The 20,246-nt window shown below is 38.0% G+C and overlaps 1 protein-coding gene across 1 annotated transcript in view; it reads right to left on the bottom strand.

The window, feature by feature from the left end:
- The window catches only part of LIPN (lipase family member N), an 18,031-nt gene extending 3,328 nt beyond the window's left edge, over nt 1–14,703 (bottom strand). The window contains exons 1-8 of the mRNA XM_007944049.1: nt 14,596–14,703; nt 13,719–13,836; nt 10,996–11,194; nt 8,112–8,221; nt 5,559–5,695; nt 3,683–3,829; nt 1,639–1,710; nt 1,072–1,143 (exon numbers count right to left, since the gene is read on the bottom strand). Of these exons, the coding sequence (XP_007942240.1) occupies nt 1,072–1,143; nt 1,639–1,710; nt 3,683–3,829; nt 5,559–5,695; nt 8,112–8,221; nt 10,996–11,194; nt 13,719–13,836; nt 14,596–14,703 (963 nt within the window). The remainder of the gene's footprint in view (nt 1–1,071; nt 1,144–1,638; nt 1,711–3,682; nt 3,830–5,558; nt 5,696–8,111; nt 8,222–10,995; nt 11,195–13,718; nt 13,837–14,595) is intronic.
- Nucleotides 14,704–20,246: the final 5,543 nt, after the last annotated feature.

Genomic DNA, 20,246 nt, shown 5'->3' with positions numbered 1-20,246 from the left:
GGGGTGGGGGGAGGGAGCGGCGGGACGCTTTCTAAGTATTTTCAAATGCAGTAAATACCTTTCTGAATAGACACAGTTTGAGGGACAGGAGAAAACTTTTGGGGTAATAGAAATGTTTTATATCTTAATTGTGAGGATGGCTACGCAGATGAACACATGTCAAAAATCATTAGAATGAACACATGAGTGATTTTATTTTATGTCTATCGGACCTTAATCAAGTTGACTGAAAGAGATAAAATATACATAGCCTTGCTTTTGTAGTTGTATTAAAGACTAATAGAATCATTCCTCTAACAGTCAAATCCATTACTGAGAAATCAAATGCTCTGTTGTTCAAAATCAGCTCAATTGTTGCATGTTTATGCCAATAAAGAGCCTTAAATATGTTAGTCTGAGGGAAGAAATAAATATGCTGGGAGATTGTAACTTAATGTGTTTAGTCTATGCTTAGAAGCCCAGTCCTTGCTCAAGTACCAAAATGGTGACAATAGGATAAATTAAAAGTACAGATCTAAATGTGTCTATGAATTTTGCTGCACAAAATTATAGGGGAAAAATACTTTAAGATCCAACTATTTAAGGGTGGGTAATGCTCTTAATTTTCATGTGGAATCCTGATTTTCTCTGTTGGTATCAAGAAGTAAGTATTCATTTATTCTGTTAAGATTTTTTATGAAAAAATTTCTGTTAAAAACCATCATTAAATTGGTTATCTCTTGATATGAATATAAGTTACAAACCAAGATAAAAAGTTGTGAAAAGCAGTATAATACTGAAGAAAATTGGAAGAAATACACCAAAATATTAATATACTTACTTGTCTCTAGATAGTGAGATAATAAACGATTTACTTTCCTTTATAAATGCTTCTTTTATTTTTAATTTTTTTTGCAATGAATACAGATTAAAAGTGGGAAAAAATAATAATTAAAGAATATTTAGCTTAAATACTTTAAAATTTAAAAGAAAAAAGATTACCAGTGACAATGTCACCTATTGTCTGATGGGATTCCAATTCTCAAGTAATTTGACAAAACCGTTGTTCTGGGATCATTCTGGGTAGCTCACCTGGTTGTAGTGAAGCATGTTCTCAGCTTCACTTCCCCAATCATAAGCTCTGAATTCATCAGCTCGGTACAACTGAAATAAATAATTTTTAAATGAGAACATTCAGACTACAAATCACAAGAGCAAACAACAAAATGAAGCTTCTGTGTCATTAGGGGCTTTTAGCGCTTGAAAATGCAGTCAGCAGAGAAAGAGAAGCAATACCCTCCATTGTTCGAAGGAAAGGTGAAGGAGAAACCAAGACTCCTAAGGAGGAAGTAAAATCCAAGGTATTTTCTGTGGAAGCCTCACCTCTCCTGGGGCTTCTTCCTTTTACCTGTTGCTTTAACTTCGACCCTATGTTACAGGCTCTAGCTTATGTCACCTACTTGGTTTCCACCAAACTCTGTGCTTGCTCTTAAAGTCCAGGGATTATCAAAGCATAAAGACAGCGAACAAGGATAAAACAAAAGTGTCCTAGACACTTCTCTAAGTGTCTTACGGAAGGCTTGTTAAAAAGCGTGACTGTGTCTTTTGACATACAATGAAAATCATGATTGGAATAGCTTTCCATGACAAAGACTCTACCTGCTTTATGTGCAGGAGGTTCTGTACTGATGATCCAGTGGGAGCATGGGACAAATACACATCCATGCGACTCTGAAGGAAGAAAACCAACAAAGCATGATGTTACAGCAAGGAGGAACCGCCAATCAAAATGCATGAAGCCTTTCAGGGGCAAAGAACAAGGTTACTAAAGTTAGTAAATGAATTCTGAGGTTTTGGAAGTGGCAAAATAGAATCATCCAAGCAAGTATGTATTCATGTCAGATACTAGGCTGGGAGTGAAACATGGGCTGATAAAAGGGATGGATCGCTTGAGGGCAAACTTGTACTAGCTCTGAAACTGTGGAAAAGTTTGCTCCTTTTGAAGTAGAAGGTATAGCAGTGGACATCACAGAGAAAATCAGCTAGGACAGGTATTGTGTGCAAGGGTGTGTGTGTGTTTGTGTGTGTACACATGCATGTACATGATTACAGACCAGGAGATCAGAAGATCTAGATTTCAGGTCCAACTACTGTCTTAATTATAAGCTTTATGGCTTTGGGAAAGTTATTTAAGAGCTCTGAGTTTCTGTTTCATTCATCTGTTAAGGGAAACATGATTAAAAGAACATACCAAGTTCCTAGGCTCCTGTGAGGATGAAATGAAATATTTGAGAAAAAAAAAAAGATGAAAACCAATCACATCCATATGCACTGTACTTCAATTTTGGTAAACATTTTACAGAAAAAATTAGACTACAATGGTAATCATTATTCTAGATATTAGGATGCAGTGAACGCATCAAGGGAAACTATTGTAAGTTACTATTTTGGAGTAATCAGGCTTTGAATAATGAATGGTTCTTCCTAGTTTCAGTCTAGCACAACTTAGCCTTTTAATGAATAGGGGTGGGGTGAGCTAGTGGATAACGGTTACCTTCTTTGGGGTGAGATTCACAGTAACAGTCTCACTGGCTTTTTTTTTTTTTTTTTTTTAGTATGACAGAGGTAAATATTCAACTAACCATCCATCTGTCAGTCTGTTGTACTGTGGTGGCTTGCATGTTGCTATGATGCTGTAAACTATCCCACCAGTATTTCGAATACCAGAGTGTCACCCATGGTGGACAGGTTTCAGTGGAGTTTCCAGAATAAGACAGACTAGAAAGAAAAGCCTGACACCTACTTCCAAAAATTAGCCAAAGAAAACCTTATGGATCACAACAGAATATTGTCTGATAAAGTGCTCAAAAAGGAGCCCTTGGGTTGGAAGACATTAAAAATCCACATTGCCACAACAATGAACTCAAGTATACTCATGATCATGAAGGTCACATGCTCTGTAGTACACAGGGCTTCCATGAGTCAGAGTGGACTCTAGGACAACCAACCCAACAACTATTCAACTATGTTGTTGTTACGTGCTGTCAAGTCGGCCCCGACTCATAGCAACCCCTCCTTGGGTTTCCGAGGCAGTATCGCTATGGAAGTAGATTGCCCCACCTTCCTTCCGAGGAGTGGCTGGTGGGTTTGAACCACCAGCCTTCTGGTTAGCAGTCAAGTGCCTTAGGCACTATGCTACCAGAGCTCCCATTCAACTATAGTCGTCTGCAAATATCAACTCCTCTTTTCTCTTTTCACCCTTTTCCTCTTCTATTTCTTCTTCTCCTCTTCCTTCTCTTCTTCACTGTTTTTAATTCTAAGTAACAGGAAACAGAGTTGATGAAACAGAACTGCTGCTTCTACACACACAAGAAGTTCGTTCCATCTTCTTCCTGTATTTTCTAGGCTAAGTGGTAAGTTTTACTTGAGGTCAAAATCATCCACAAGTGGAGGCACACCTGAAATATGTTCAGTGTCTACATGTGTTTCTCTACCTTTCTCTAATTTTATTTTTTAATGCACTGTGTCAATGTGTTCCCATATTCAGGGTCCACTGAATACCTGATCTATATACAGAGAATCTCTCATTAGGGGTATAGAATAAGCCATATGAATTTATGCAGTAAAATAGAGATACCAAAATTAATCAAAGGAAAGCTAGAATTTCTTAAATTATCAAAAGATCTCATAGTTATTTACATACCGCATTCATATTTCTTATGTTGGATCCAGCCCATAAGGACATAAATTCTCTACATATCATCCAGAGTATTTTACTGTCGCAGAGTTTGATAGAAGGCATCTTCCCTATCTTTTCTTGTAAAAATAAACCTTTAGTGCCAAAAAAAACCTGTAAAAGTAAAAAAAAGTATATATTTTTCAAGAACTATCTTCAGACTCCATAACAATTTTTCATCCCAGGCAAGAGCTGTACTTGGGGATATGTTTGTATTTTCTGTTTTTGTGAATGAGACCAGGTTCTTCAGGAAAACTGACTTAGGACTCCATCTCCTACCATGGAAGGGTATTAATATCATTTAGAAGGCATTTGCAGAAAGGATCCTCCATCCCAAATTTACTCCCCATGGTAAAGCTTTCCCACATTCTGTCTATTTAGAGATTGCTAACATTTCTTATTTATCATTTATTGGGAAGAAAGGTGGAACAATATTTCTTAAGGTTAGATATCATATTAAATAAAAAGGAAAAATAGGGTTTTCTCTATTGCCCATCCATTCATTGGTTTTATAGTAGTGTCCCAGGTTAGCTAGCTTTCATGCTGAAAAGTAGAGAACGGTGCACTGAAGAGAAGGGCCACTGGACCAAAGAGATTAGATGATTTATTGGAAGGACATAGGAAAGAAAGCATGTGTAGAGATCTCTGATGGAAAACCTGGAGCTTCTGGACAGCAGATATTCTCAAAAGTTATGGAAGGGGAATGGAAATAGGACTTAAATTGGTAGGAAATTTGAGGGCAGGTGATATAAAACTGAGAGAAGCTAAGGACACTCTTTGCCTCAAACCTGATCTACCCAGGCAGAACAAAGCATATATGAAACTGATATTTAAAGGTAGGTGTGTCTGCCTCTGAATTTAATGTAACAAATTAATCTGCTCAACCCTGCCCAAATGTAGAAAACATTCAAAATTAATTGATATCAATAAATGTTGAAATAGAACTATCAACCACACAAAAGGCAAGTTACCTTACTTGCGCTACAGCAAACGAAACAGTAAAATTGCTATCAAACCTATCAGGTCCTATGGAAATCCTTTGTGCTAGCTCACACGTAATAATTTCCATTCCCAACGCCACTCAAAACCAAGATTTCATCTTTTTAAATGTGAATTACTATGATATCTTACCTGGTGTCCTTGACTTTATTTTAGTCCAAATCCAATTTACCCTGTACCCCAAATGGAATGGGCTGTCTTTGTGAACTATTATATTCATTGTGGCAATGACTTCTTTTAGAGAAACAAAAACACACAGGGAGTGGGGAAAACCCTTCAATGAAAAAAGTCCAAATCCAGCATTGGCTGTCAAACTACTTTTCCAACATTTAGAAAATAACCAACAAATATTTGAATGAATAATTGAGCTTTAAGACAGGCTTTGAAATCTTAGCTTTAGTGAATTAGTGCAGGCTCCTATAAGGGAAGGTGTATACCTCCCAGGTTCATCTAAAACCAAAGTCATAGTGGTTACATGTAATTCCAAGAATTACATACATTTGGACATAGTGAGTTCATTGACCTACTCAAATGAATGTCACAAGAAAATTTATGAGTAGATCTCATACTGACACAGCTTTCAGCTCATCTAGAAGTTCATATGACATATACTCAGTGGTACTTATGAATGAGTATATTAAATTGTAGATGGAAGATATAGGCCCTAAATACACACACACACACAGGTACACACATACACACACAAGAACATGTTCACAGAGCCTGATTTTTAAAGATTTCATCCAAATTTTTATCTTTTACATCATAATAGATTTTAAAATAATAAGGATTTGTGACTCCAAATGAGATCTCCAGATAGATTTTGGCAAAAGGGGCGACATACCTTGACTAAGGAATTTGGAATTAGAAAAAGACTGGTAAAAATGCCTGTGGGATATTTGAATGAGAACATAGGACCCAAGGCGAAATTCATTTTGATTCTTTGTTCCAGTTCAGGCATAGTGGAAAAGGCTGCAAACCCTGAGAGAACAGAAGACGAGACAATTTTGTAAAAATTAGAAATACTTATGCAATGCTTCTACTAACAGAAGCGGGACTACAATTTGTTATTTTTATCTTTCTCTTTCAGTGATCTTGGGGATGAATTGGAACTCTTCTGAGTTGTTTTGCTAAGATGGTTTCAGCTCTCTCTACTTCCATGTTTCCAAATTTTTCTTATTTTCTTGGTGGATAATTTAACCTGCTTGGAGAACTGGAGTAGCTGGTGGCAGAAATATGGAGGAGGAGCAGCCAAACAGCTATGGTTTGGTGAATGGTGGACAACCTTACGTCCTTGTCATAGGGTATGTGCTCACAATATTATCATTTAACCCCAACTTTGAGAGGGCAGAATGAGTCACCGAGCTTCTAGAAATAAATAGTCTCTTCATGAGAGGTGAGCCAATCAATCCTTTCTGAAGTGTTACCTAATTATTTAGCAGGCTTCTTTTTTCACAATGGAATGAGAGCTCATTGTCCTAGCACTTTACTGGATGCTTTCCAATCCTTCAGACTCTTCCCTGCTGCCAAGATGGAAGACTTGCCCTAGCCCACTGTGGTCACCGTAAGGATCAGTTGAATCTATCCACTTCGGCTTTCAGCAATTGCATTGCAACCATTTATTTAAAGCCTTTGGAGGATGAGGGAGGACAAGTACAACACAGGGAAGGACAGGGATATTTGTATATTTTGTTTCCCCCAGGTGCCTCCTTTAGGGGCTTCAACCAAAGTGTGTGTGTGTGTGTATAGAGCTATAGCAGAGGCTCTTGCTTGAAATTCTTTGTGAAATATTAAAAGAGACTTGGCTAGACAAAGGAGAATTGAAATATTTGGTTGCAAACTGAAAGGAAGACTCTAAACTAGGCTTACACTTGTAGTACTCCCAGGAGGTGTTTGAAAATATGTGGAGATGAGATTTTTGATGTCTAGGGAGCTGTATTGGTATTTATGGGGTTAGGACCAGGGTTGATTAATGTTCTATAAATAATGAACATTTCCCTTCCCTAAATACCAATAATATTCAGTGAAAACTGTCGTGTTCTAAATGCAACATAGAGCAGTGATGATCAAGGTTCCTGTGCTTTCTTTGAAGATCAGATACAAGAGCATATCTAAGTCCTCTCCTGTTTCCCAGACCCAACTAAAGTCTTATTCTTCTTCATACAATTTCTCCACAGGGCCCAAGCACCCCACTGGTGAAGTTAGACTGACTTGGTTTGAATCTGTGCTCCACCTTTTACGCTCTAAGGAACCTTGGGCAGCTCAATTTCTCTGAACTTCTGTTTCCTCTTCTATATCATAGATATAATAATAGTAGAATTGTTCTTTAGAGGGAAGTATTGTGCAAAATATTCTGAACAGAGGCCTCAATATATAGTAAATGGTCAATAAATGTTAGTTATTACAAAATAATTATTTGGATATTAGTGATATTTTTGGGTCTCCCATTCATCATTTGATATTCTTTTAGTATGTACTCCCTGATACACACTGTCTGTTCCAAGATTTTAAGCTGCCTGAGGATCAATATAAAACATTGATCAACAAATACTTGCTGTTGATGATAACGATGATGACAAGAAAATTGTAAGAATATTTATGGTCTCCTGTAGTTTTAAGTATTTAGATATAAAGAGTGCAAACTGAAATATTGCATTCCTTAAGGTTAAATACCTTATAATTGAAAATTTCAGTGACTGATCAATAACAAATTCAAATTTTCATAGAATGAATTTCTTTTAGTTTCTATTTGGAGCTAGATTATTGATTCTTCCCAAAAGATTTAGGAATCTTTAAAAAAGTAAAATATTAGAGAGCAAAATCTTGAACTTAAAAAATAAAATCTACATAGAGCTCACATTTAGTTGCTAGGCCATACACAGTAAATCACATGCTAAGTAGATAAACCCAGCTGGTTTATTATAGTAAAATTTATATCCCAACTAACAAAATATATCCATATAACCCACTAACAAAATATATCCATATTTTTCAAATTTGTTCAGACATAAGTGCCATCCTTCATTTTTTTTTTTAACATATTGTGGGTTGCAAGGAAGTTATGACTGATGTATATTTACCATTTCTCAGAAATATTTCAAGGCATTCAGTTCTAAGTGGATCTAGGAACATATTCTTTGTAATTATTTCTTTGGATTTTGGTTCATGCTATTCCTGGGAAACTGTATCACCATTACAAACATGGCACCGTGCCCACAGATGGGGAAAAGTTTTGTCCTACACATTCACAGCCTCTTGGCATGGGAGTAGGGGCAATCTCTCCACATAGGACACTCAAAAGACAGAGAATTAAAGGTATTGTAAATGGCAGCTATTCTTCTCTAATTTAAGGTAAACTCTTGCAAGACTCCAATAACGTTTGCCCTTCTAAACATACCTATTGTAGTACCAAGTGAATGTCCAATGAAATACAACTTCTCCTGGCCAGTTTTATTTACAATGAAGTTTATTATTCCTGGGAGGTCATATTTGGCCATTTCATCAAAACTGCAAAATAAAACAGAGATTTAGAAACACAAATGAGTTTAAAACTCAGAGTGCTCACTCTTTTTTTTTTACACTCAGAATTCTGTGCTACTTATTCAGTGATTATTTCATTATTTACCCAATTAAATATGGTTGAGGAACCTTGGTGGTACAGCAATTAAGTGCTTGGCTTCTGAGAGATTGGTCGTTGGAACCCACTGGACTGTCTGCTGGAGAAAGATGCCGCAGTTTGCTGTCCCTAGACATTTATAGCTTGGAAACCCTATGGGCAGTTCTACTCTGTTCTATAGGGTTGCTATGAGTCAGAAACAACTCAGTAGAAAGGGGTTTTGGTATCCAGTTAAATGTAGGCTATTGTAGCTTTTTTTCAGCTGTGTTTATATTTTTTACTTTATAGTTACAGAGAAGGGAGCTCTGGTAGCGTAGTGCCTAAGGCATTTGACTGCTAACCAGAAGGCTAGCAGTTCAAACCCACCAGCTACTCCTTGGAAGGAAGGTTGGGCAATCTACTTCCATAGTGATACTGCCTCGGAAACCCAAGGAGGGGTCGCTATGAGTCAGGTCCAACTCGATGGCACATAACAACAACAACAGTTACAGAGAGGATTATAAAACTTGTTTATAGTACCTGCAGTTTAGTCTTATTATCCCTCCTCTTCACTCCCTTCCCTTGCATTTCTTTCCCTTCTCTTTCCCCATCTGGTTTGCGTTTCTCTACTTTTGGTTTAGGAGCCCTGGTGGCACAATGATTAAGTCCTTGGCTACTAACTGGAAGGTTGATGGTAAATACTCATTGAGCGGCTCCATGAGAAAGACCTGACAATCTGTTCCCACAAAGATTATGTAAAGATTCCAGCCTAGAAAACCCTATGAGGCAGTTCTACACTGTCACCCGGGGTCACTAGGAGTCAAAATCAACTCAATGGCACCTAACAACAACAACTTCCATCTTAGCTCCTTCAGTGATACAAACCCTATGGAGTACAGTTCTACTCTGTAACACATGGGGTTGCATTGAGTTAGAATTGAGTTGATGGCAACTAACAGCTTTTGACTTGCCCATGGGACTTCAAAAGTCTTAGAGTCTTCTAATATCCAGCTTTGGAAACAGGACAGGTTGTAAAATATGGTTTTACCATTTACTAACCAAGTAGCTTTTAATAAGTTACTTAAATGCTCTGAGCCTAAATTTCCTCATCTCTGAAATGAATATCATAGTACCTGGTTTGCAGAGTTGCTGTCAAGATTGGCTAGTATTAAGAGAGATGACTGGCTGCTACTAGGCAGTCAATCAGATGTGGCTATTTTTATGTGTTAGTACATATAGATATATATATTCAATATCTACCAAACTCCTCTAGAACCTGTTTAGTTTACACTAATTCAAGGGAACAAAAAGGGCCCAATGTAACATTTGAGAGCTCTGGTGGCATGGTGCCTAAGACATTTGACTGCTAACCAGAAGGCTGGAAGTTCAAACTCACCAACCAATCCTTGGAAGGAAGACTGGGCAATCTACTTTGTAGAGATAGTGCCTTGAAAACACAAGGAGGGGTCTCTATGAGTAGGAAATGACTTGATGGCAGTGAATTTGGTATATAACTTTTAGTTGAGTTGGGTACCCCATGAGCAAAAGGCCTGTTTGTCAAAAGCACATGTGAGGCAATTTTTAAATTGATACTCCCAAGGATAGGAGAATTCTTAAAGTAAGCAAGGTTTGAGCTCCTAGCCAAGGACTGGTATCACAACATTTCTCCAGATACTTGCCCTTGTCCGAGAGCTCTGAGCTTTACATTTCAGTCTGTCCTAGCATGTTTGGTTTACTTTGGTCTTCTCTCAATATGTCAGTGGGTGCTGAATATTTCATTAATGTGACATTCTGTTCTAGGAACAGGGTTGCAAACCAGTTGAGAGCTTAGGCCTGAGGAAGGGAAGCACATTGCTGGCATTGGCCTCTCCTCTGGTACCAACAGAGAAATATTTTCACTAAAAGAAACAGTCAACATATCAATAGAGTCTTCTCTATTGTCCATTCACAAGATCTTTAAATCTCATATTAAAGTTTTTCTGAAAGTGTTTTTCTCTACAATCTCAACTGTAGTTTCTTTGTATAAACATAGTTCCAACACACATTATCTTTGTGACATTGATTGGCTACCCAGAAGAAAAGACTTGTAAAGGCATCACTAGAATGAATATAAGCGTAGCAGCTTTGCCTTGTGTATTACTGAATGTGCAGTGCATAGAACAGTGACTATAATAGATTTGGAAAAAAAAAAAAACCAAACTGCCATCAAATTGATTCCAATGTACAGGGTTACTATAGGACAGGGCAGAACTGCTCAGGTTTCCAAGGCTATAAATCTTTACAGAAGCAGACTTCCTCATCCTTCTTCCATGGAGCAGCTGGTGAGTTCAAACTGCTGACCTTTTTTGGTTGGCAGCCAGATGATTTAATCACAGTGCCACCAGAGCTCTTTAAAAAAGAGATACTCAATGAATATTGGTTGAATGAATGTGTGCATTGGTTGTAACAAATTTCTGGAGCTGTCCCTTTGGACAAACTTAAAATGTGTTTATATAAAGTTGGGTTTTAAAATCATCTTGTTAAAATGGTAAAATTTGCCTTTGAGAGAATCAATGGAAATCAAAGCTTCTTGCTCTCTTTTGAGATATTACTGGAAACTATAAGTATCACAGATTATTATTAACATTACCATTTGTACAGAAACTGCCTTGGACTTTCCTCATATTTTTTCTTAGATACAATTTACCTAAAGGCCCAGAATTCATCTTCAGTCACTGAGAGTGTTTTGTGTCTTCTTGACCAAGTGTTTCCCCGACTGTTTCCCATCCATACATCATAGCCTGCATCTGCTAGAAGGAATCCAAGGCTGCCATTGGCAAAATTCTCAAGCCAAGAGGCATTGTCTGCAAACAGGGCATGCTGGAGGTATACAACAGGCCGGGGTCCTAGAAGGGGAGGGAAAGAAGGAGAGAAAACAATTTATGGTAAACATAGCACGTCAGAAACATGATAGAAACACACACACACACACACACACAAACACAAGGGGAAAAGAAAAAAACATTAATTCATTCACTTCTTTCCCTTGCCATTAGTATGTTGTTGTTGTTGTTGTTATTTGCCATCGAGTCAGCCCTGACTCATATAGAGCATTATAATCCCTGCTGTGTACCTTGTTAGCTGAGTGGCCTTGGGAATGTTACTTAACTCTTTGAAGCCTCCACATCCACATCTGTAAAATGAGTGTTATCAAAACAGCAGCTACTTTATAGAACTACTGTAGGAAAGTAATGAGATAATGTATGTAAATCAATCAGTAGAAGACCAGGTACAAAGTTTGTGCTCGGGAACTGGAAGTAACATGATCAAATTGATATCTTTTCCAGGGAAGAAGAGGAAGTGAGTGTTAATGGGCACTGACTAGCTCCCCATCAAGCTTCTGTCCAAATCCCCAAGGAGGAGTATTCACGAAGATGAGAAGAACCAGCATTGAAGTTTGTGGCACTATCATTTAACAGTTAAGAGCACACACAGGCTCTGGCAGCAAGCTCCCTGGGTTTGAATCCTGGTTCTGTCACTTGCTATTGTGTGACTTAAGGCCAGGCTCCGTGATTTGTTAGGCTTCAATGTCTTCATCTGTAAAATGAGGACTATTAACAGTACCCACTCATAGGGCCGCAGGGAGGTTTAACTGATTTAATTCGTGTAAAGGATTCATGTGCACCTAATACCCCATTGCTGTCAAATTGATTCCAACTCATAGGGACCCTGTAAGACAGAGAACTGCCGCATAGGGTTGCCCAGACAGTAAGTCTCCACAGAAGCAGAGCCACATCTTTCTCCTGCTGAGTGGCTGGTAGGTTTGAACTACCATTCTTTCAGTTGGCAGCTGAGCACTTTAAGCACCATGCAACCAGGGCTTCTAGACATCTTATAATTTTTTGTAATTCCAGATCTTTCTAAATCTCTTCCTCCTTAAGCAAAAGTTCCTCTAAAGATTTTTTCCTTATATAGTTTATGCCAGTTATTGCCAGGTTTAACAAACAAACAAAAACAAACTAGGATGCTCAGTTAAATTAGAGTTTCAGATAAACAACAGATAACTTTTAAATATAAATATACCCTAAAATAAGACTTACATTAAAAAATTATTTATTGTTTATCTGAAATTCAAATTTAACTAACAACAAAAAACAACGCACTGCCGTTGAGTTGGATCTGACTCATAGTGACCCCACCTTGGGTTTCGGAGGCAGTATCACTACAGAAGTAGATTGCCCAGCCTTCCTTCCGAGGAGTGGCTCTTGGGTTTGGACCACCAGTCTTCTAGTTAGCAGTCAAATGCCTTAGGCACTATGCTAACTGAGCATCCTTTATTTGACAACTCTTTCCACACTTCACTCCTATTTTCCATTCTGAAACTCTTGAATTACAAATTACTGTCTTATGGGGAGAGAATGTTCAACAACATGATTCTAGCCGCCACTGAGGATGCGAGAGAATATATGGAACGAACTGGGTATTGTTTGTTGTTGTTGTTAGTTGCTATCAAGTGCCTCCAATTCATGACATATGCAACTGTCAGTAAATTATAGATATTTTGCATATTCTTATCTTTCCCTCTTCAAACTCGTTGCATTTATTATTCCCCACTGAAGAAATGTAATTTCCCTGCTTTTATGTGCCTGTTTTATCATATTTCAGAATCCATATCTTCTTAACACCATATTTTTTTGTTACATAAATCATGTGTCCTTTAGGGCACAGTATATGTGAATGCTAAAGCTTTCATTTTCAGCAAAAGTTTCAGAAATCCTACAGTTGTAACTTGCTTTGTTATCCTACAGAGGAAGTCCCATCGATTCCAGTAGGGGCAGAAGGCTCTTTTGGGCTGCCCCTTAACCGACTTCATACCACCCAGCTGATGTCCTTCCATCAATGAGAAAATCCACTTTCTGGGACAAGTCCATTTTCCACATGTTGTTGTTGTTGTTATTTGCCGTCGAGTCGGCCCCGACTCATAGCTACCCCTCCTTGGGTTACCCAGGCAGTATCACTACAGAAGTAGGATTGCCCAACCTTCCTTCTGAGGAGTGGCTGGTGGGTTTGTACCGCCAGCCTTCTGGTTAGCAGTCAAGTGCCTTAGGCACTATGCTACCAGAGCTCCTATGAGAAACCAGAAATCAGTAATGAGCTAACAAAATGCGGCCTCCACTTCGCATTTCCACTTCAACAAGCAAGCCTGATTGTAGTTAACAAGATCAGTCTTTTGCCCTATGTGTTTTTAGGTTCTTGCCTGTCTTTAGCGAATTCAAAGGGAGGGAATGATTGAGCCCCCCTGTTAACCGTTTAAAGACCGATACAATCACTTAAACTCATTTTGATCAATCAGTCACTCTCTTAAGGAAGAGCCAGTATTGAATTTTGGTCACACTCAGTCCTCTTTCTCAGGAGAGGTGCATCTTGTACCTGTTTTCCTAGAATCTTTTCGCCCATGGGGAATTCTATTGATGCTGAGGATGTACCCATCTTCAGTGGTAACATCATACTCCTCACTGGGGTAGCCGTTATAAGTGATTATTTCACTCTGTCCAATAAAAATATAAGTGTTATCTATCTTCTGCAAAGAATATTGGAAGGAAATAGAACAAAGCATTAGTGTGCACTTATTGGGTGAATTATCTGAAATCTATAGCCCCAAGCAATTGTAAAATTATTTAGTACTTATATATTTTATAAAAATAAGTAGAATATTAGAAAATGTCAACTAGTGGCATATCTGTATCTATCTATCTATATATTTCAGTGGGGAGAAATTTTAGTATTGGCTTGTTTATTCTGACAAAGCTATATTCCCAAGTAAATTTTCTTTTGAAACCACTCTTAGTTTAAACATAACAAAACTATAGACCAGTAGGAGGCATTTATATGTATCATCCAAAGGAATTAAGGTTCTTAAAATATCAACTCAAAAGCTGGGGCAATCTATAAAAGCACAATTCTTTTTGTTATTTAAAAAAAAAACACAAAAACTCTCTGCAATCAAGTTTCTGACTCACAGTGACCCCTCCTTGGGTTTCCGAGGCAGTATCTCTAGTGAAGTAGAATGCACAGTCTTCCTTCTGAGGAGTGGCTGGTGGGTTTGAACCACCAGCCTTCTGGTTAGCTGTCAAATGCTTTAGGCACTAGGCCACGAGAAATCCCAAGACTTTTACAGAGATGTTAAAAACCATTTGTTTTACTTGTTTTCTTATTAGAGATTTTCTGCTATAATAGGACCTTTGATAATCTCACGACCAGTTAATCTTGCTTTATCTACTGTTCTTTGGAATTTTCCATGACTTACAATATTCATCCATACTTCAGGATTCACTTCCTTTTCCAACTGAAAGAATCCATCACCATTTAAAGTTCCACAAATCAAATAGGTTGTTGCTAAAAACAGCCACATCATGGAAAGGCCTGGCATAAAACATTTAATATTCACAGATTAATTTTGTTCATGCAAGTTGATTAATGACATGAAAATAGTGCCCTCACAAAAACATGAACAATATCCTGAGAAAGCTGAGAAACTATGGAGTGAGCTAACTTGGCTCACTATTACAGGCAGTCACTGGAGAACAAGTCTGACAACTTGTACTTGCTCTTTAATGTGATGTAAATTTGCCCTTACTTTGAAACAATTGAACCAACCTCTACCAAAAAACCAACCCACTGCCTGAAGACAATTCCAACTCTTTGTGGTGGCATGGTGCCTAAGGCACTTGACTGCTAACCAGAAGGGGGGCGATTCAAACCCACCAGGCATTCCTTGGAAGGAAGACTGGGCAATCTACTTCCATAGTGCCTCAGAAACCCAAGGAAGGGTTGCTATGAACTGGAAATGAGTAGACAGCAGTGTTTTTTTTTTTTTTTTTTTTTTTTGTGACTCTACAGGACAGAGTGGGAGCTCTGGTAGCATAGTGGCTAAGACACTTGCCTGCTAACCAGACGGCTGGCGGTTCAAATCCACCAGCCACTCCTCGGAAGGAAGGTTGGGCAATCCTACTTCCGTAGTGATACTGCCTCGGAAACCCAAGAAGGGGTCGCTATGAGTCGGGGCCGACTCGACGGCACATAACAACAACAACAACAACAGGACAGAGTAGAACTGCCCTATAGGGTTTCCAAGGCTGTAAATCTTTATGGAAATAGACTGCCACATCTTTCTTCTGTATAGCAGCTAGTGGGTTCAAACTGCCAACCTGTTGGTTAGCTTTAACCACTGTACCACTAGAGTCCCAGGAACCAACTCCTACTTGCAGCAAATTCTTCCTCACCATTACCTTCACTTGCTACAGGTGCAGCTTTTAAATGATTGAAAATCCTTCAAGATTTTTCTTGATCTAAAGCAAGACTAACTAAGAACTGTATATATCTGCTTTGAGTTGCCTGCAAATTTGACTTAGAGACACAGTAAAGCAAATGTCATTCATCACCTGGGAACAGCTTATAACCTATTTTTCCACACAGAAACTGTCTTGATGTAGTCTAGCTTTTAAAATTAAGCGAATTTAATCTAGTAGGAGGTACTTTGTTTCATTTTAATCAAAGCTTGTCGATTGTTTTAAGTCACTGCTTGCCTATGAGCTGCCAGGATATCTAAAAATTCAGTGGGGAAATTTCCATGTCATAGCAGAATGGAAGGGTGGAGCTATGCCCTAGTCTAGCACAATATCTCGCAAAACAAATAATGTACCAATGAAACGTCATCAAAACAAACAAGCTTATGATCAGCTTCTAGTGATGTGACTATTTCATTTGTTGGACACCCAAAGGCAAACTTAGCACTAAATGTAAGTAAGTATTTAAATAATGTATGGTCTCACTCCCTTGCCATCATGGTTTATAAACATGTCTCTTCAAAGGCAAGTTGGCACAATCACAGTGTAATTTCCTCATCACAGGAATGCTGCAGCCAACTGGCCTCAAACTGAAGTCCAGCTTCACCTCAAACAGGCTTTTTGACCTAGGGCAAGTTATTTATTAATACCTTTGCCTCTTGGATTCCTTGTTGGTAAAATTAGGATAATAATAGAAACTACTTCATAGGGGTTAGTGAGGATTAAGTGACATAATACTGTAAAGCACTCAGCACAGTGTAAACCCTTAATAAATGCTTTTACTGTTCTTATTTTAAGAATTTGCAGAACAGGATCATAGAACCTTTACTGTAACCAATAAAGGACTGACTTCCAAAAGTCAAAGTCTTTTCTTTTAACATAAATCACTTTTCATACATTTGTTATATAGTTGAAGATGATTTTGTGCCTGTAATTGTTCTATACATTTGCAGCCTTTAAAAACAATAACGTCTAATATCTATGGAGTGCTTATCTTGTGCCACACACTGCTCTAAATACATCATAGATTTTATTTAATAAGCCCTTGTGGTACAGTGGTTAGCGTTTGGCTGCTAATCAAACAGTTGGCAGTTCAAACCCACCAGCTCCTCTAAGGGAGGAAGATGTGGCAGTCTTCTTCTATAAAGATTTACAGCCTTGGAAACCCTGTTAAATCTCATGGAAATTCCATGAAGTACATACTACAATTATCTTCATTTTATCAATGAAAAAAAAAAAAACAAAGGCTCGCGGAGATATACGACTTGCTTACAGTCCCAGAGGTAGCAGGTGAGAGAACCAGGGTGAAAACCCAAGCAACCTCAGTGCAGAGCTATTACACCACCTACCATTCCATCCTACCTCCGGGTTGTGTTCAGTTTGGACCTTACCCAGGTAGATGAGCTTCTTCTGTTCCCGAGGACTCCTTTTTAATGAAAAAGGTCGGAACTTTGGTTTTTGGCATCAGGCTGAAGAAGGGTGTATGGTTGTAGTGACAGTTAGAAGGTAGAGTGATGAGAGACAGGAAGCCTCTGGAAATGAGGAAACCCTGGGCTGTGACACACACCCAGGGCGCTTCCCAACACATTAAAGGCCATGATGCACTGCAGATTGGGAAATAGTGGTCTACATGAGGCCAAATAACCAGTTTGGCTGAATCCTTCGCGTTTCAACTGAGTCTCTGTCACTGTTGGAAAGATTCAGCAACATTTTTAAACAAGTCCATCAAATGGGGAAGCAAAATGTACTTGGGATCCTAATGGACAAAATTAGAGATAATAGTATCTGCCTTCTCAACCCCCCAACATGCCTACCAGGGTCAAATGAAGCACTGCATGAGAAAGTACTGTGTTGACAATATGTTGTGTAGGGACATGAGTGATGAGTGACTGTATCTATGGTGAGAAGACAGGCAATTCTGACTCCCAACATTTAAGAGGTTGGAACTAGAATGACCTACAGACCAATATTGGCAGCAACCATTGGGTTACTGATCCATAAACTATTTAACCACTGCTTTAAGCAAGGTAGGAGCCCTAGAGCTGTAGTAGTTAAGTGTTCAGCTGTTAACCAAAAGATCAGTGATTTGAATTCACCAGCTGCTCTGTGGGAGAAAGATGTGGAAGTCTGTTTCTGTAAAGATTTACAGCCTTTGAAGCCCTATGGAGCAGTTCTACTCTGTTCTTTAGGGTCACTATGAGTCGGAATCTAGTCAAGGACAGTGTATTTAACAGTGGTTTCCCATTTGATTTTCAAGATGGCTAAAAATACACAGTTGAATAGAGGTTACTGATTTTGGAGTCTACCCGTGAAAATGATATTTATTTTCTTGTCAACATTCTAATTCAAAACACGTTTGCTATTGCAATGTTCAGTCTTTATTTTATTGGCTTGTTTGTTTCTCTCTCCTGCAAGACTGCTTTTTCTTAACACATTGCTTTGCATCATTGTTGTTGTTATGTGCCGTGGAGTTGGCCCCGACTCATAGCGACCCCTCCTTGGGTTTCCAAGGCCATATCACTACGGAAGTAGATTGCCCACTAGGAGTCATAATTATCTCTTGAAAATAACTGAAAGCTCAAAGATTAGGTTGCAACCAATGCAATAAAAATGAATGATAATTTTGGAAAAAGAAAATAATTTGATACATTACCCCTTTGGGACAAATTTTGCCCTGGAGTAAATGATTTTGGGACATGGAAATTGTCCCTTCCTTACCAGATAATTTATATAACTTATTTCACATACTGAAATCCAAACAAGATTCAAAAGAGCTGCATGTGTATGTATGTATGTGTGAGAAGTAATTAATCAGAACATTTTGGCTTGAGGAAAACCAAAACCCAAACCCACTGCCATCGAGTGGAGCACCACCAGGGCTCCTTTGCTTGAGGAAAGACACTTTAAAATACATTTAAATTTTTCATTTTTTTAATCCATAAAGTGAAGTTGGCAATGCCCTTGATATCTATAAAGAACAATGTTGTTCTTAAGATTACCCATAGAGTGGAGCCTGTTCTCCTTAGTGCTGGTGCCAATGAGTTTCCGTTATAGCACTAGTGTACTACACCATCTTCAAACACGGTTTGGCTGTGGTAAAGAGGCAGAAGAGAGAAAGGACAAACAAAAAGTTCTCTCTATCATTAACAACAACTACTTAAGGCTTAACTATGAAAGGTTTTTGAAAAGATGTTACAAAAAAGGTTTTTGAAAAGCTAATTTAACATACACCCATCCCAATCTGAAAAGCTCCAAGAAAAAATCACTTACATTTAAGGAAGAGTTATTACCAAAAGTTATGACACAGAGGTGCTAGTGGCTGCCCTTGATGACATCCATATCCTGGACCAGCAGGGTCAGGACGGTGTTGGTGGCAAAGGTCAAAGCTTTGAGAATGGAGATGAAGGACTATACCATTGACAAGGAGGAAAATTATACCATCTACTCCTCCAGTCAGGTTTATCTGCCTCGCTGCTTGCTTAATGCGTAGAATTTATGCGTGGCATTCTCTAGAGCTCATTTTGTATTTGCATTTCTGTAGGAGGCATATTCAAATAGAGATTCTTTTTTTTAAAAAAACATACCCAGAATACTTAGCCAGAAATTTAAGTTGGATCTAGTTTTAGATACATTATTAACCAGTTTACATCGGTAAGTAAATGGTGATTAGAATATGCAAAAAGGGAACATTGGCTATTTTGATAATAAGCTCCAGTTTCTTTCTTGAGCTATTTTTAAATTTTATTAAATTTTTATCAGATTGCATCCAAATTCCCCTAGCATTACTAAAAATAAGTAGCCAATTTTCAGTGTCAGAATATCCTGGTTAAGCTCCTTGATTTCATCCCTCCCCTTGATGAGTGAGTGAATAAATGAATGAGTGGATGAGTCTAGAAGTCTAGAGAACTTATCTTAGCTACTGAGGAACAAGAACAATTTTAATAACAGTAAAATACTCAATTTTATTATTGAGTAGCTCTGGTAGCATAGTGCCTAAGGCACTTGACTGCTAACCAGAAGGCAGGTAGTTCAAACCCACCAGCCACTCCTTGTAAGGAAGGTTGGGCAATCTACTTCTGTAGTGATACTGCCTTGGAAACCCAAGGAGGGGTCACTATGAGTCTGGGCCAACTCGACGGCACATAACAATGACAACAACTTATTATAGATCAGAAGATTTGCTTTGATATACAAGCAGCTTGGCTGTAAACTCTATTGAATTTTTATGCTTATAAATATTTAAATGAACATTTTTAAAGAAACATTAAATTATGTAATAAAATTTATAAAACAGAAGAAATTTATAAGAAATACTAGTCGTTTTGAACTAAATTGCAATAGTATACTATTATTCCTAAACTGCACTAATATAATAAAAAAAATTGCTACTATGGCACAATGATATCGTTCATAGTCTATTTTCTCATTCCTTCTTTGATTTAAAAAACTGTATAAATACATAATTATTCAAGGTTTTCTACAAATAACCAGATTTTTTGAAGGAGATAATTACCCTACTTTTTCCTTTATATCAATACTGTCCAAAAGAAATGTAATATGAACCGTATATGTAATTTTTAATTTTCTACTAACCACATTTAAAAAAAATGCA

The sequence above is a fragment of the Orycteropus afer genome, unplaced genomic scaffold, assembly GCF_000298275.1.
Source record: "Orycteropus afer afer isolate SDZICR_OR568_19922 unplaced genomic scaffold, OryAfe1.0 scaffold00118, whole genome shotgun sequence".
NCBI classification, from domain to species: Eukaryota; Metazoa; Chordata; class Mammalia; order Tubulidentata; family Orycteropodidae; genus Orycteropus; species Orycteropus afer.
Note: the sequence above shows the minus strand (reverse complement) of the source record. Positions and strands in the feature narration are given on the sequence as shown.